This window comes from Herpailurus yagouaroundi, unplaced genomic scaffold (assembly GCF_014898765.1).
Source record: "Herpailurus yagouaroundi ecotype Mexico unplaced genomic scaffold, PumYag 141, whole genome shotgun sequence".
NCBI lineage: Eukaryota > Metazoa > Chordata > Mammalia > Carnivora > Felidae > Herpailurus > Herpailurus yagouaroundi.
The window spans coordinates 38,817,687-38,831,445 of record NW_024412396.1 but is presented as its reverse complement, the minus strand read 5'-3'; the positions used below and the strand labels follow the sequence as shown (position 1 = coordinate 38,831,445).

General features: G+C 43.0%; 1 protein-coding gene across 1 annotated transcript in view; it reads right to left on the bottom strand.

Annotated features, from left to right (window-relative positions):
- Nucleotides 1-13,116, bottom strand: part of RHOJ (ras homolog family member J) — an 86,053-nt gene extending 72,937 nt beyond the window's left edge. The window contains exon 1 of the mRNA XM_040477340.1: nucleotides 12,429-13,116. Coding sequence (XP_040333274.1) covers nucleotides 12,429-12,672 — 244 coding nt within the window. The 5' untranslated portion in view covers nucleotides 12,673-13,116. The remainder of the gene's footprint in view (nucleotides 1-12,428) is intronic.
- Nucleotides 13,117-13,759: the final 643 nt, after the last annotated feature.

The window sequence follows — 13,759 nt, the reverse complement described above, 5'->3', positions numbered from 1 at the left end:
TCAGTTTGCTTAGTCAGCCCCCTTTCTGCTGTTTTACAATTTCTACTCATCTCCGTTCTGAGCTCGGAGGCTCCCCTCCTCACCCCAGCCCTCTCCCATCAGCCCTTCTGATTCTCAGCCTTGTACGTTCTCTTTCTTCCAGGGTCTCTCCAAGCCCCAGCCTGAATTCTGAGGGCATATCTTTGATGAGAACACTCTAGTCCTCATTTAGGCATTTGCTACTTGTTTCTGAGAGGCTCTAAGGGCCTCTTCTGTTTTACACAATTTTCCCTGTTAGAAACTCCCAAGTCAAGAAATTATATATGTGGATATCTATTTTTAAGTTGCTTTTTAATGATTGATGTATTATCATGGAGTTATTCCTCTTAAACTGGATTTATAGGCATCTTTACAGTATAAAGAAAGGTTTTCTGAACTTGCTAAATTACATTAGATTGAACTACATGAACTTAGGAAATCCGAAAGATTTTGAACTGTAAAATGGCAGTTTAATAGAGTCCATCTAATAAGAAACACTTAGGATGCTTGTTGAAATTTATATCGACAGCTCTTTCTCTCAGTGGGTCTCATACAGCAGACTAAAACTATGGCATGGACTAAAGAATCTGCATTTTCAACAAGCAGGTTTTTCCGATGAGCAGGTATGTTTGGGAAATACAGGTATGTCATCTGTAGCTGAATAAACACCTAATTAAATATGGTGCTTAGGGCAATTCATATTGTTCATGTGGGTCTACTGTATTTAAAAAAATTTTTTTTGAACTTTATTTACTGTTTGGGGGGGAGGGGCAGAGAGAGAGGGAGAGAGAGAGTCCCAAGCAGGCTCTGCACTGTAAGCACAGAGCCTGATATGGGGCTCGAACCCACAAACTGGTGAGATCATGACCTGAGCCGAAACTGAGAGTCAGACGCTCAACCGACTGAGCCACCCAAGCGCCCCATGTATTTTTTTACTTAAAGTATTTTTTTTTTTAATTTTGAGAGAGAGAGAGAGAGAGAGAGAGAGAGAGAGAGAGAGGGCATGCACAAGCAGGGGAGGGGCAGAGAGAGAGGCAGGGAGAGAGAATTCCAAGCAGGCTCCCTGATGTCCACACAGAGCTTGACGCAGGGCTCAAACTCACGAACCATGAGATCGTGACCTGGGTTGAAATGAAATCAAGAGTCAGATGCTTAACTGATTGAGCCCCCCAGGCGCCCAGCCTATTGTAGTTGATGCGAGAAATGTCAACTTCGTGATTATGGCAAAGATTACTAAGTGTCCATTAGCATCTGCTCACTTTTTCTTTGGGCATAAAGCTAACCTCTCGTAATAATGTGTGGCCGAGGGTTTGGCTTCTCTCCAATGAGATGTGAACAGAAGTGGCACATTCCACTTGTGGATCTGGCCCACACCGTCACTCCTTGCCTTCACTCCTCCGTATTCTGGGTACCAGCAGAGTCACAAGACAGAAAAAAGTTAATCCTTAATGGCCCATGGAGCAGACCCATTTCATCAACCTGAACACTTGCCCAATCTGTTATCTGAGCAAGACACAGAATTCTCATAGTTTGAATCATTTGATGTTTGGGTCTGTTTGTTATAGCATCCTAGTCTATTGAGTGTGGTGTCATCATTACAAAAACCTAAAGTAGTGTGCTGTTGGCTGAGCTGTTAAGTGGCAGGTGGTAAGAAAACAGGATAGGCTGGAAAGACAGAGATCTAAGTTATCCTGTGGCAAAACTGTATTTTTGAAAAACTATTGTCTATGAAGCCTGGAAGGTGAACAGTTCCTACAGAGTTTGTAGCATGTGAAGAAAAAATTGGGAAAAACCAGAACGTTCTTGTATGTTAATTGTTACTGTGTTTAGCAAGGTGTTATAAGAAAGAAAAGAACTGCATTGGTTGTTTTTTTTTAAGCAGAGTTTGATAGAACACAAATATTAATGGACTTACAGAGCCCCTCGAATAAAATCGATTATTTTTGGATTCCACAAATAGAAGATACAATTCAAAAAGGATTTGGGGGCACCTGGGTGGCTCAGTCAGTTGAGTGTCTGACTTTGGCTCAGTTAATGATCTTCTGGTTCATGAGCTCGAGTCCCACATGGGGCTCGCTGCTGTCAGAGCGACATCTGCTTTGGATCCTGTACAGAGGGTGCAAACTTCTTTCACTGCCAGCACAGGGGGTCTTCCCAATGTACACCCCTCCCCCTGCCCCTCCCCTGCTTGCACTCTCTCAAAAATAAACGTTAAAAAAAAAAAGGATTTGAGCCATAAATGTCCATTTCTCTGTTTAAGCAAGAGAATCAGCTATGTGTCAAAGATCAGGTCCCTTGCATCTAAGCCTGCTGCTTCATATGGCCTCCCAGTAGCTATTGTTAATTTGAGAAAAAAGGGCATTGGCTACCAGAAGCAGACAAATGAAGACTGTTTAAGAATTACGTCTAAGAAAGACATACTTTGGTCTTGGATATGGTTACTGGTACACGGAAATTACCAGAAACCTGGTAAATTTTTGAAAGAGTTGTGTGTCCAAAGAAATGCCAAACGTGGACTAGATATGCTTACATCTGTGAAACAACACTGAGCCCCCCAAAACTGTACAAGCAAGAAGCAGGCTGTGAAAGTGTTACAGTCCCCAAGAAACACATGCACCTAAAGGTCTAATTCAGATGTGTATCACAGAGGACAATGGATGAGGAAGAAGAGCCTCCCAGACCTGAGCCAGGAAAAGCGGAGACTGAGGGATGAAGGAATTCCTCCCGGAGAATAGCATCAGGGTCAATTCAAGAAACTTCTTCCACTGCCAGCACAGGGAGTCTTCCCAATGTTTGCCATCAGGATTCTGTTATTGCTATGTGCCTCCCATTTTTTCCTTTTCTTTTTCCCTTTTTAAAAAATGTTTATTTTTGAGAGAGAGAGAGAGAGGAGAGAGAGAGACACAGAATCTGAAGCAGGCTCTAGGCTCTGAGCTGTTAGCACAGAGTCTGATGCGGGACTCAAACTCACAAATCGTGAGATCATGACCTGAGCTGAAGTCAGATGCTTAACCGACTGAGCCACCCAGGCACCCCCCCCACCCGCTGCCATTTTTTCCTTTTTTGAAGGGGTTTTGAATATTTTGGTTATTTCATCCCTGTTCCACCATTGTTTAAGGGGTGATTGTATAAATGGGACAGATACTGAATTTCCTATTGGACCACAAGGAGCCACATCTCCATCAAATGCAAAGAGCTGTGAGAAAAAAAAAGAGTTGTGTATCATCCGCAAACACTGGGCTTTGACCTGGTGCAGTGACAGCGTGGGACTCTGGGCAGTCCTTCTTTGGAAAAGGGCAAGCTTGTTTTACGTGTGGGAAACAGTGTGAAAGGATATTTCGTGGATGGAGAGGCTGATACAAGTGAAGATAGCTGGTTTCTACCGAAATCTATTCTTTCCGCTCTTGGGCATGTAGGAAGGCTTCATAGCCCAGCCTCTTTCAGCCTGAAGTGTGACCTGGTGACTAAGTTACAAGGCCTATGGAGTGTGACTGGAAATGATGTCTGTCACTTCCAGTCTTGGCCCAGAAAACTTTCCACTGAGTCTGTCCATGTTCTTTCTCATTAGGCTGGTTGGATGCAGATAGCGATGAGATCCCAAGGGATGGCAGGGTCACAAGATGGATGGAGCCTGGGTGTCTAAATGACTAAACAGAGGAAAGCAGCCTCACTGACTTGAATTACTTGCCCAGGACCATCACATTAGCAAGAAACATCCTGCCACGGTGTTAATCCCTTACATTTTTGGGTTAGCATACCCTAACTAACAGTGGCTTTTAGATTGATGTTATTAGCTACCGAACTCTACACTGCCTGTGTTGTTTGTTTACTGCTTCATGACCTCCACTTCCTCCATTACAAGTTATTCAACTTTGGGAAAATTGGTTAGTGTCTCCATGCCTGGATTTCCTCATCAGTAAAATTGGGAAAATAATACACCTCCCAGGGTCATTGTGAGGAAGCAATAAACTGATGTGTGAAAATATCCCAAATATGCCTGAATCATACCAAAGACTATGGAAGTGCATAGCGACTGTTATTGTTGTTAATACATATACTAGTGGCATTTCAGTTTCATAAATATTACTACCACACTTCTTGTTGGGTCACACATGGCCATAATGAGATTCATGCTCACCCTGGGAATGAAGAGTGCCAGAAATAAAAGCTGTATTTCACAACCAAGACGAAACCGAGCGAATACACAGAAATCAGGTCCTTTTGTTTCATGAAAATTGGACACTTCCAAGAAGCTGGTAGACTTCAGAGCTTTCAGGAACAGTGCCAGGCCACTCTGTGACTCACAGTTGGTCTCTACTGAATTCATGATGGAATTATCCTGACTGCGTTACGGCCAGAGAGTTAACTGTTGGGATTCTGCTGACTCACCTAAGGGGTGCCATGGATTTCTGTATGTGGGGAAGTCAATTTTCAGCATAATATCAGAAGCTGTATCCTTACACCGAGGACAGAGCCTCCATCATAGACCCTTGCAATCTTGTGGTCAGGATTGATGAGGGAGACTGTTTCTGTTGACTTTTCTTTCCTGTCTGTTCCCGAGAGGCCTTATATTTGTCACCCACCTTCATGCTGCCTTTGTAAAACAGACTAAGTGTCTCCAAAACATAAACGTCCAATGTGCTGGGCCATCCCTGAGCCAAATTCGCTATTTGGCCCACACGAAGTGGGAGAAATGGCAGATTTTGGAAAAGCTATTCCAGAAATAAAATACCATTTACCTGAAGCCCAACCTCAATGGGCAGGTAGGTAGTAAAATTTATGAAGGGTTTTCTAGCCTGGAAGTGAAGGGAGTGAGGCCAGGCTATGTGGAACGAAATGTCTTGGTCACAGGGAGCCTGTCCGCTGAAGCCTGGACTGGTCTCCCTCCTTGGCATGTTGCCAGCTAAAACTGGAATGCGGGAGGGCTGGGAATGGCAGATGTGGTGTCCAATGCTGAGGGCATGGTTTTTCTTGGGTCACAGAAACTTAATTTTCTTTATCCCTCTTCTATCTTTTCTTATGCCAAAGAGCATGCGGCTGAAAATTGACCATCTCTGCAGCATGCTTTGCCTTTCGGAGTGTAATTTGCACCCTTGAAGCCTCTGAATGTGCTTGCTTTCATAAGCATCTCAGTGTAGACTGCAGGAGGAACTGTCTGTATAATTCCTGCCACTGCGCCTTTGGTGTGGCCTCCAAGGGTCCAGAAAAAGCATCAGCTATACATTACACCACCTCAAAAAGAGACCTTGGGGGGTTGGATATCTATAAGACTTTGTGGGGTTTTTTTCTACGTTTATTTATTTATGTTGACAGAGAGGGAGACAGCACAAGTGAGCACAAGTGGGGGCAGAGAAAGAGAGAGAGAGAGAGAGAGAGAGAGAGAATCCCAGGCAGACTCTGTGCTGTCAGTGCAGAAACCAGCTTGGGGCTCAAATCTCAGGAACTGTGAGATCATAACCTGAGCCAAAATCAAGAGTCGGCTGCTCAACTGACTTAGCCACCCAGGCGCCCCAAGACTTCATGTTTTTGAGCATCACTGCATTTAGAAGGAACAGAGTGAGTGATTCCACTGGTCCATTCATGTCTCCTCTTACACAAACTTCTTTTATATTGTCGTCTAAGGTTAAAATCCTGGTAATTCATTTCATAGTCCCATGAGAGTTGTTTCAGGCTTCCTTTTGGCTTACAGAGAATGAATCTCATCCGTTCTCTAGAGACTCTCAGGTGTCTTCAGAAAAAACAAAAGAGAAACTCCTGAGTAAATAATCACAAATGGGCAGAACTATGTCACAAACCTTTATAGGCCTGGGGCTTTGCTTTCATTCACTTTCTATTATTTTATGTTATTCCTTCCTGCCCCTCTGTGGATTGGACATAGCTTCCCCTCTTGATCTGGCTATTAAGGCCAGGTGGTGACTGAGTCTATCTTGGACTGATCACCATTTAATTTGTGGAAAAATTAGACTGGACTTCCAGCTCTCTGTGAAAACAACTTTCTTTTACATCTTACTCAGCTGATAGAGCAATGAGATTTTCCCTTCTTTCCATAAATCATGTTAATTTCCTGCATAGGTGCCTGGATTTGGAAATAGTGACTTCAAAAATGAGTCTTGAAACACAGGTAGTTTTTGACAAACTCTAGGAGGGATGGGCGACAGAAGAAAGAGCCACAGACAAAATCAATTCTAAGCCAGAGGATGATGGAAATGGTGAATGAGGTACACGGTGCACAGGCTTCAACCCGATCAGGCTTATTTGACACACCCATGTAGATAAACATACAAACCATGGACATAATCTAACTCAACATACAATCTAACTAAATGCAAAATGGAGGTGTTATCCCTATGTCATATGTTATGTGAAACATCCCTTGATAATAATTTACCAGTGAGGGCGGGGAGGGGGGGTGTGGAGGGAGGGTGCGGTCTGTTGCAAAACTCAAAGTTCAAGATAAGATAAAGATATGAGGGAAGAAGAAATGTGATTGTTCCATGGTGAGCTGTGAAAACTCTAAATGTTGTTAGGAATTCTTGAGTCATCCTAGAAGGGAGTAGGAAGCAAGGCCCAGAGATGTTTCTCAGGCTCACTTGTAGAAAGTATGAGTGGTCCTACCTACCTTCATCCCACTGCTCCCAATTTTTAGTCCTAGCCCTTAGTTGAACTTGGGGTTACTCTGAAACATGTTCTGTATATAAGAACTATAAGTCTTGGAGGGAGCCACCCAAAATTTAGGTAGGCTTTGAACTATAATGCATATGGAACAATTTTCAGCTCATCTGCTTCCAAATGAAATGTACACATTGCAGAGTTACATTATTCAACAGCTGTGACAATGGCCGCTTAGGTCAAGAAAACTCAATGCTATGTTACAATTCCAGTAGAGATAAAATGATACTTAAAATATGAACAAAATAGTTCAAAAATAGAATAAATGTAATTAATTTCCAAACATGTTCATTCCTAAAGATCAGACAAGCAGTTTATTCGTTTATTCAGCCACGTTTCAATGGGCCAGAAATTACCTAAGCACTGGAGGGACAAAGATGACTAAGACATACTAATTCATTTATGCAATAACTATCTATTGAGAATCTACTGTATGTTGGGCTCTGCTTTAAAAGCTGGAGACAGAGCAGTGAACAAGACAAAGTCCTTGCCCTCATGGAGTTTACATTCCAGTGTGGGATAAAAACGGCAACCAAATAAATGTAAGGGTGATGCCAGGTGGTGTGAAATGTTATGAATAAAGATGTAGCAGGATAAGTGGTTAAAGAGTGACTCTGTGTGTGTGTGTGTGTGTGTGTGTGTGTGTGTGTGTATGTTTGTGTGTGAATGTGTTCAATAATGTGGTCAATTGAAGCTGAAGAGGATCTGGGGGAATAGTGTTAGGCTGGGGGAAGGGCAAGTGTGAGGTCTTCAAGGAAAGTGGGATATCGGTGTGTTTGAGGGATGCCAAGATGGCTAGTGTGGCTAGAGCAGAAATACTGAAGAGGAGAGTATGGCGGTAACAGGGACCAAGTCATGGAGTGCCTTGTAGACCATGATAACTGATGGGGTCTGAGTGTGAAGGGATTGGAGGATTTGGGCCATGGATAGCCCCTGTTCCGGCTGTGTGGGGAACCGACGAGAGGAGGGCAAGTTGGGAAGCAGGGAAGTGAGAGGTGAGCACACTAGCTTAGATGAGAAATGAGGTGAGTTGGACAAGAGTGAAGCAATGTAGGTGGCGAGAACTGATGGCGCTTGAGATGTATTTTGAATGTTGCGCTGATTGGCAGTAGTAACAAAGTAATAACAGTAGTAACAGGGTAATAACAAACGGTTTGAATGGAGAGGGTGGGGGGTATTGTCATAGGATGAAAGGAGTCAAGTGTAATACCAAAGTTTTTGTTCTAAGCAACTGGGTGGAAGGTAGTGGTCGTGTACTTGCACGGGGAAGACTAGGGGAGAAATAGATGGGAGGAGTTAAAGAATTTTCTTTTAACAGCTTGAGAAATTAGATGTTATTATATATTCAAATGGGCAGCTGGATATATGAATCTGAGTCTCAAAGCCAGAGATATAAACTGGGGAGTTGGTGCTATATAAATAATATTCAAAGCTATGAGACTAGATACAACCAACTTAGGCATGAGCAAAATAGGGAAGGGAACTGAGGGACCGAACACTGAGGTGTGCCAACATATAATGGGGGTGGGGAGGAGATGGGGCAGGCGGCAGAGGAGATGGACAGAGATTTGCCAGGTGAGGGGAATAAAAGCCAGGAGAACCTGTTATCCCAGAAACCAAGCAGAGAGATAGTAATTAGCCATAAAAAAAGCCTCTAAGCCATCCAGTAGATGATGACTGAGAACTGACCGTGGGATTTGGCAAGACACTACCCTTTCTCTCAGGAGCTCAGAGCACGGTGGGAGTGGGAAACACAAGGAAACAGACAAATTGCTCTGCAGGGTTGAAGTCGTTCGTCTTCTACAAAGTAAACACATTTCTGGAGATAGGTTGAAGATGGAACAAGGAGCTCTCCTTATGCAGTCAAGGAAAGATGCCTGGAGGAGACGTACATTTGGGTGGAGGGAAAATAACTAAGATTCAGAAAACGTAAAAAAAAATTTTTTTTCTATCTGGTTAACTTTTTTCATAAGGACTCATGCAAAACTGAGATTTCCCCTCCCAATTTAATATCCCGCTACTATTACTTCATGCATATTTGTCAATTATCAATACATGTGATAACTGTATTATAAGACAACACATGCATTTATCACACCCTACTCCATTTGACAAATACCACTAGAATTATAGTTTTCTTTGTTGGAGTCTTTACCTCTTAGTTACATTTTAATTTCCTTTCATAACTGTGTGCAAGTGTAGAAAACTTATTCCTTCTTTTTTTTTAATAACTTTATTTATTTTTGAGACAGAGAGAGACAGAGCATGAGCAGGGGAGGGGCAGAGAGAGAGGGAGACACAGAATCCGAAGCAGGCTCCAGGCTCCGAGCTGTCAGCACAGAGCCCGACGTGGGGCTCGAACTCACAGACTGTGAGATCATGACCTGAGCTGAAGTTGGACACTCAACCGACTGAGCCACCCAGGCACCCCAAGAACTTATTCTTAATAATAGTAGCTGCTAGGTACCTAACACTTATCATGTGTGAGGCACTGTTCTAAGAACTTCACATGTTATTATTTATTTTGCCTCACCAACACTCCTAATGCCTTTATGGTCCTTTTTTTGTCCATTTGTGATAATTAAGGCACAGAAAGGTTAAATAACTTGTTCAAGGCAGCACGGCAATGGCAGTGCCCATGTTGGAAGTGGGCTGTCTGGCTTCAATGCCTGCCATCCTGAGTGGTATGCTTCATACCCTTCTTGTTATATCTCCACTTTCCTGGGATGGGCCACTGTTATGGAAAAATCTTCAAGGGACAGGCTCTCTTTAACTTGAACTGCGTTTTTCTTCTCTTTACTTTTTTTTTGTTTTTTAAGTTTATTTATTTTGAGAGAGAGAGAGAGAGAGAGAGAGAGAGAGAGAGGGAGAGAGGGAGAGAGAGAGAACGCACATGAACAGGGAAGGGGCAGAGAGGCAGGGAGAGAGAGAGAGAGAAAGAATCCCAATCAGGCTCTGCACTGGCACACGGGACTCGAAGTTACCAACCCTAAGATCGTGACCTGAGCCGAAATCAAGAGTTGGACGCTTAACCAGCTAAGCCACCCAGGTGTCCCTTGAACTGCAGTATTTTAAAGACTCGGTAATTCAGTTGCTGCTTGTCCTTTCAGAATGGGCCAGTAGGACCCAGGGACAGGGTACTGGATGCTTTTCCACATGGGGAAGACAGCATTAGTTCTTTGACAATTGACTGAAGGTTTTCATGTAAGGATTTACATTCAATTAGCTCATATATGGGAAGGGCAGTGGTAAAAGGAGCGTGTCTTTATGATGGGGAAGATTTCTTTATGAATGGAAATGTTCACTTCATTGTGACCCTAGATGTATGAGGCTCATGTCTTCATTTCCTTTATAACCTAACTGAAAGCCTGTGAGATGATTGTGTACCTAGAAAGGTACAGAGTGTAAATCAAAGTAACAGTGTTTGGGAATGTCTACTACGTGCAAAGTATGGCTTTGGGTAAAGTGACCGTGATTTCCTGAGAGGTGAAATCATAGAGTAGCCAAAATCTTTAAGATGCTTCGATGTTCAACTGGGTGTTATACATAGGGGATGAGTCACTGGAATCTACTCCTGAAATCATTGTTGCACTATATGCTAACTAACTTGGATGTAAATTAAAAAAAAAAAAAAAAAAGATGCTTTGATGCTCACATAACAGTAAGTATGTACACAATTGAAACATAAAATAACTTGGTCCTAGTGGAAACTGGTGGTAGTTCAGCCTTTGCTTGATCTCTAATATTTTTTTTATAAATTGACTTTATCTCTAAAGTTGGTTTTGTCTTCTCTCTTCCTTATACTGGACTGATAATTAGTTCAACCAATAGATGGGGATCAGGATGCATCATTTTCAAAAGCACTTAAGCCTCTCCCTTTAGTATATTTTGGGCCCTTCCTTTGATCTAAAAGTTGTTGAAATTAGGTACCAGCCAGTTTTTCTTTCCTGGCAGAAAGAGGGTGTCGAATAAAAAAACCTTTGCTAAGAAGTTCACGTCTTAGTAACTTACTTAAGTCCCAGACCTCTTAATTTTATTAGTTTCTTTTTTCTCCGCATAAAAGTTTTCCTGTTCTCTTTATTCTGTTCTCATTAAAGTGTTCTTCTCTTGGCATAGTCATATTTTCAGAAAAACTTAAGGGAATCAGCATGAAAACTTGCTCTTAATTTTTACAAATATAGAAAAACCTTCTGGGAAGTGGATACTATTTTCACTGTGATTCTCTCTCTATCTGCTATGTAGTATTGTCATAAATCATGTAAATATAGGCGAAGGGTGGGACCTAGGTGATTGTTTAGCTGTGGAAAAGAAGCTACTTCCTCTAGAAAGAGGATTTCAAATGGCCACATAGCAAAGCCAACATTCACACAGGTTTCCTGTGTCACTTCCCCCCCTGCTGAACCTGACCCAAAGCCAAGGTGAAGGAAGGGAAATTTTCCTCTTGTGAAATCTCAAATCTTTGATAACTCACCAACCTGATCACTCTGTTGAAAAAAGTTGTAAAATTAGGCTACTGTAAACTTGAAGAATTTCATGAACTTGCTTTTGAGAAACAATAAGATTTGTTTTGGAAATTAAGAGAAAAAGAAAACAGAAAAATTGAGATCAGTCATCACATTGACAAATACACCTACAGACTTTAGAACATTAAAAAAAAAAAAAAAAACACCAAACAGTTAAGTTGTGGCTACAGTATTTTAATTGTCATGCCTTCAAATATTTTGTGTCCGATTTGATCCTTTCTGGATATACTTTAAAATGATTCAAATTTTATTTTTATCTTCATTTTTACTTTAAAAACATATTCATTAAAGATGTTTCTTTTAATTCAAGATACAGATTGCCTAATAGATATTTAAAATCTTTTAATACTCCCCCCATCTATAACCCTAGGAACATAAAAGTACAATAGTACATCACCAAATGAATTCATTAGAAAAATGAGTGTTCTAATGTTTGTTAATCTTACCATTTCATTTATGAAATGGCATGAGGTAAATATATGAAAAGTGGCAAAAATACCTCTCTCACCAGTTGCGTGGTTAGTGGTAACTTTCTTTTTTCAATCAAATCGGACACAAAACATTTTAAGGCATGACAGTTAAAATACTGTAGCCACAACTTCATCGGTTTTGTTTTTTTTTTTGAATGTTCTAAAGTTTGTAGGTGTACTTGTCAGTGTGCTAACTGATCTCAATTTTTCCATTTTCTTACTTTTTCTCTTAATTTCCAAAACAAATCTTGTTTCTCAAAAGCAAGTTCATGAAATTCTTCAAGTTTACAGTAGCCTACGTTTTTCTTTCTTTCTTTCTCTCTTTCTTTCTTTCTCTCTTTCTTTCTTTCTCTCTTTCTTTCTTTCTTTCTTTCTTTCTGGTGAAAAAGTTGTGTTGCAATTGCACTACATTTTAGAACTTTCACATAAAAAGTTATTAACTCTTCAGGCCAACGTTGAGTAAGATCTCCCGCCCCAAAGCCTGGAGGAGTAGTTCAGGGTTAGTTTCCCAGTGTTACTCATTTGATTGAAGTGGGGAGGAAAGTTTTGGATACGAAGGGATGCACAAAGTGTCCTAAGGGTTGGAGCAAAGCCCTCGGCCGTGGGTTCCGCCCCGCTGTGGGGCCACCGCCGGGCCCGCGCCCATCAGTGCCCCTGGAAATCAAGCAGGCCCCTCTGCGGTTGGGGTGTCGCCGCCCGCATCTTCCCCGCGTGTGCAGGGACAGGCTCCCCCCCCCCCCCCTCTTACCTGCATAGTGGTCGAACACAGTGGGCACATATTCCTCTGGGAAGGCGTCGTTGGCGTAGCTCATGAGCAGGCAGGTCTTCCCCACGGCGCCGTCGCCCACCACCACGCACTTCAACATCTTCTTCTCCTCCGTGCTCCTGCAGCCGCAGCCGCTGTCATCTCCCTCCTCGCAGTTCATCCTGGCGGCTCCAGCTGCTGTGACCCTGCAGCTGCTGTTCCTTCTCCTGCCTCTCCCAGAGCCCATGGAGCGCGGGAAGCGAGTGGCAGGCTCCAGATCACGCTGCCTTCCTTAGGTTGCCTTGGATTCCACAGACCTGTCCCAGGCGGCTGGCACCTGCCCTCGTGCTTACCATACTGGCCAAGAAAGGTGGCGCACGTTGGGGAGAACGATTAAAAGCACGTGTCCCCTTTCCCTACAGTTTGAGTTAAGAAACCCTCATTTTCTCTGAATTCTAGGGGCTTCCTGGCAGTCTAGAAATTTCAACAGCCCGAGGGTTTCGCTGTGCTCTTCCAGACGGCTTCAGTTCTGCTAATCAACCCCCCCCCCCCTTTTCCACTTTACATCTAACATGGAGGAAAGCTGGGCTTTTTAATGGAGTTTTCCCCTTGCTTCCTCCAGCTTGCGGAGTATCAGGAAATCATGGGTTTCCTGCTGCATTCCATATTAGGCTCAGTGGGCTGGGGAAGGCTGCAACAATGGGAGCTCTGTGTGTGTGTGTTTGTACTTGCGGGGAACGCGGCCAGGGCATGGAGCGGGGAAAACACTAGGGGTCCCACTGCAGACTCAAGCTGTCAGACTTCCGGCTTCATCTGCTGCTGGGGAGGCTGTTTGCCTGGGGCTGGCTGGGAAGAAGCTGACGAAAGATGGAAACTCGAGAGCGCTGTCTGCCACAGAAACAGAGGGAATGGTTTAAGTGAGCAGAGAGAACCACACCAGCCGTTGTGGGATAACATATGACATCATCCCTCACTGAGTCACCAGTGAAAAGCTCTGCAAATTAAAAATGGACAGTTCTTCACGTACCTACAGGAGAAACCTCAAGCATTTCATCCCGGCGACAGAGAAGAAAACCTTCCAGAAGTGCATTGTTTCAGAGGGAAACGTTCTTATGGATCATAGCTATGATGTGTGCCATCAGGTTTATGAGCTGCCACATTTGAGCACAACGCTCCAGCGGGTATTCCAGACACAGACATCTTTATGGTTGTAGCACCTAAGAAATCAACCAGATGTGAGACGTTTGCATCTTCTTATTAGAGAATAAACACACATGTGCTTGGCTCACACTCTTGGAAACAAGAGTATATGGGAAGGCTTTATTGGTTTGCTT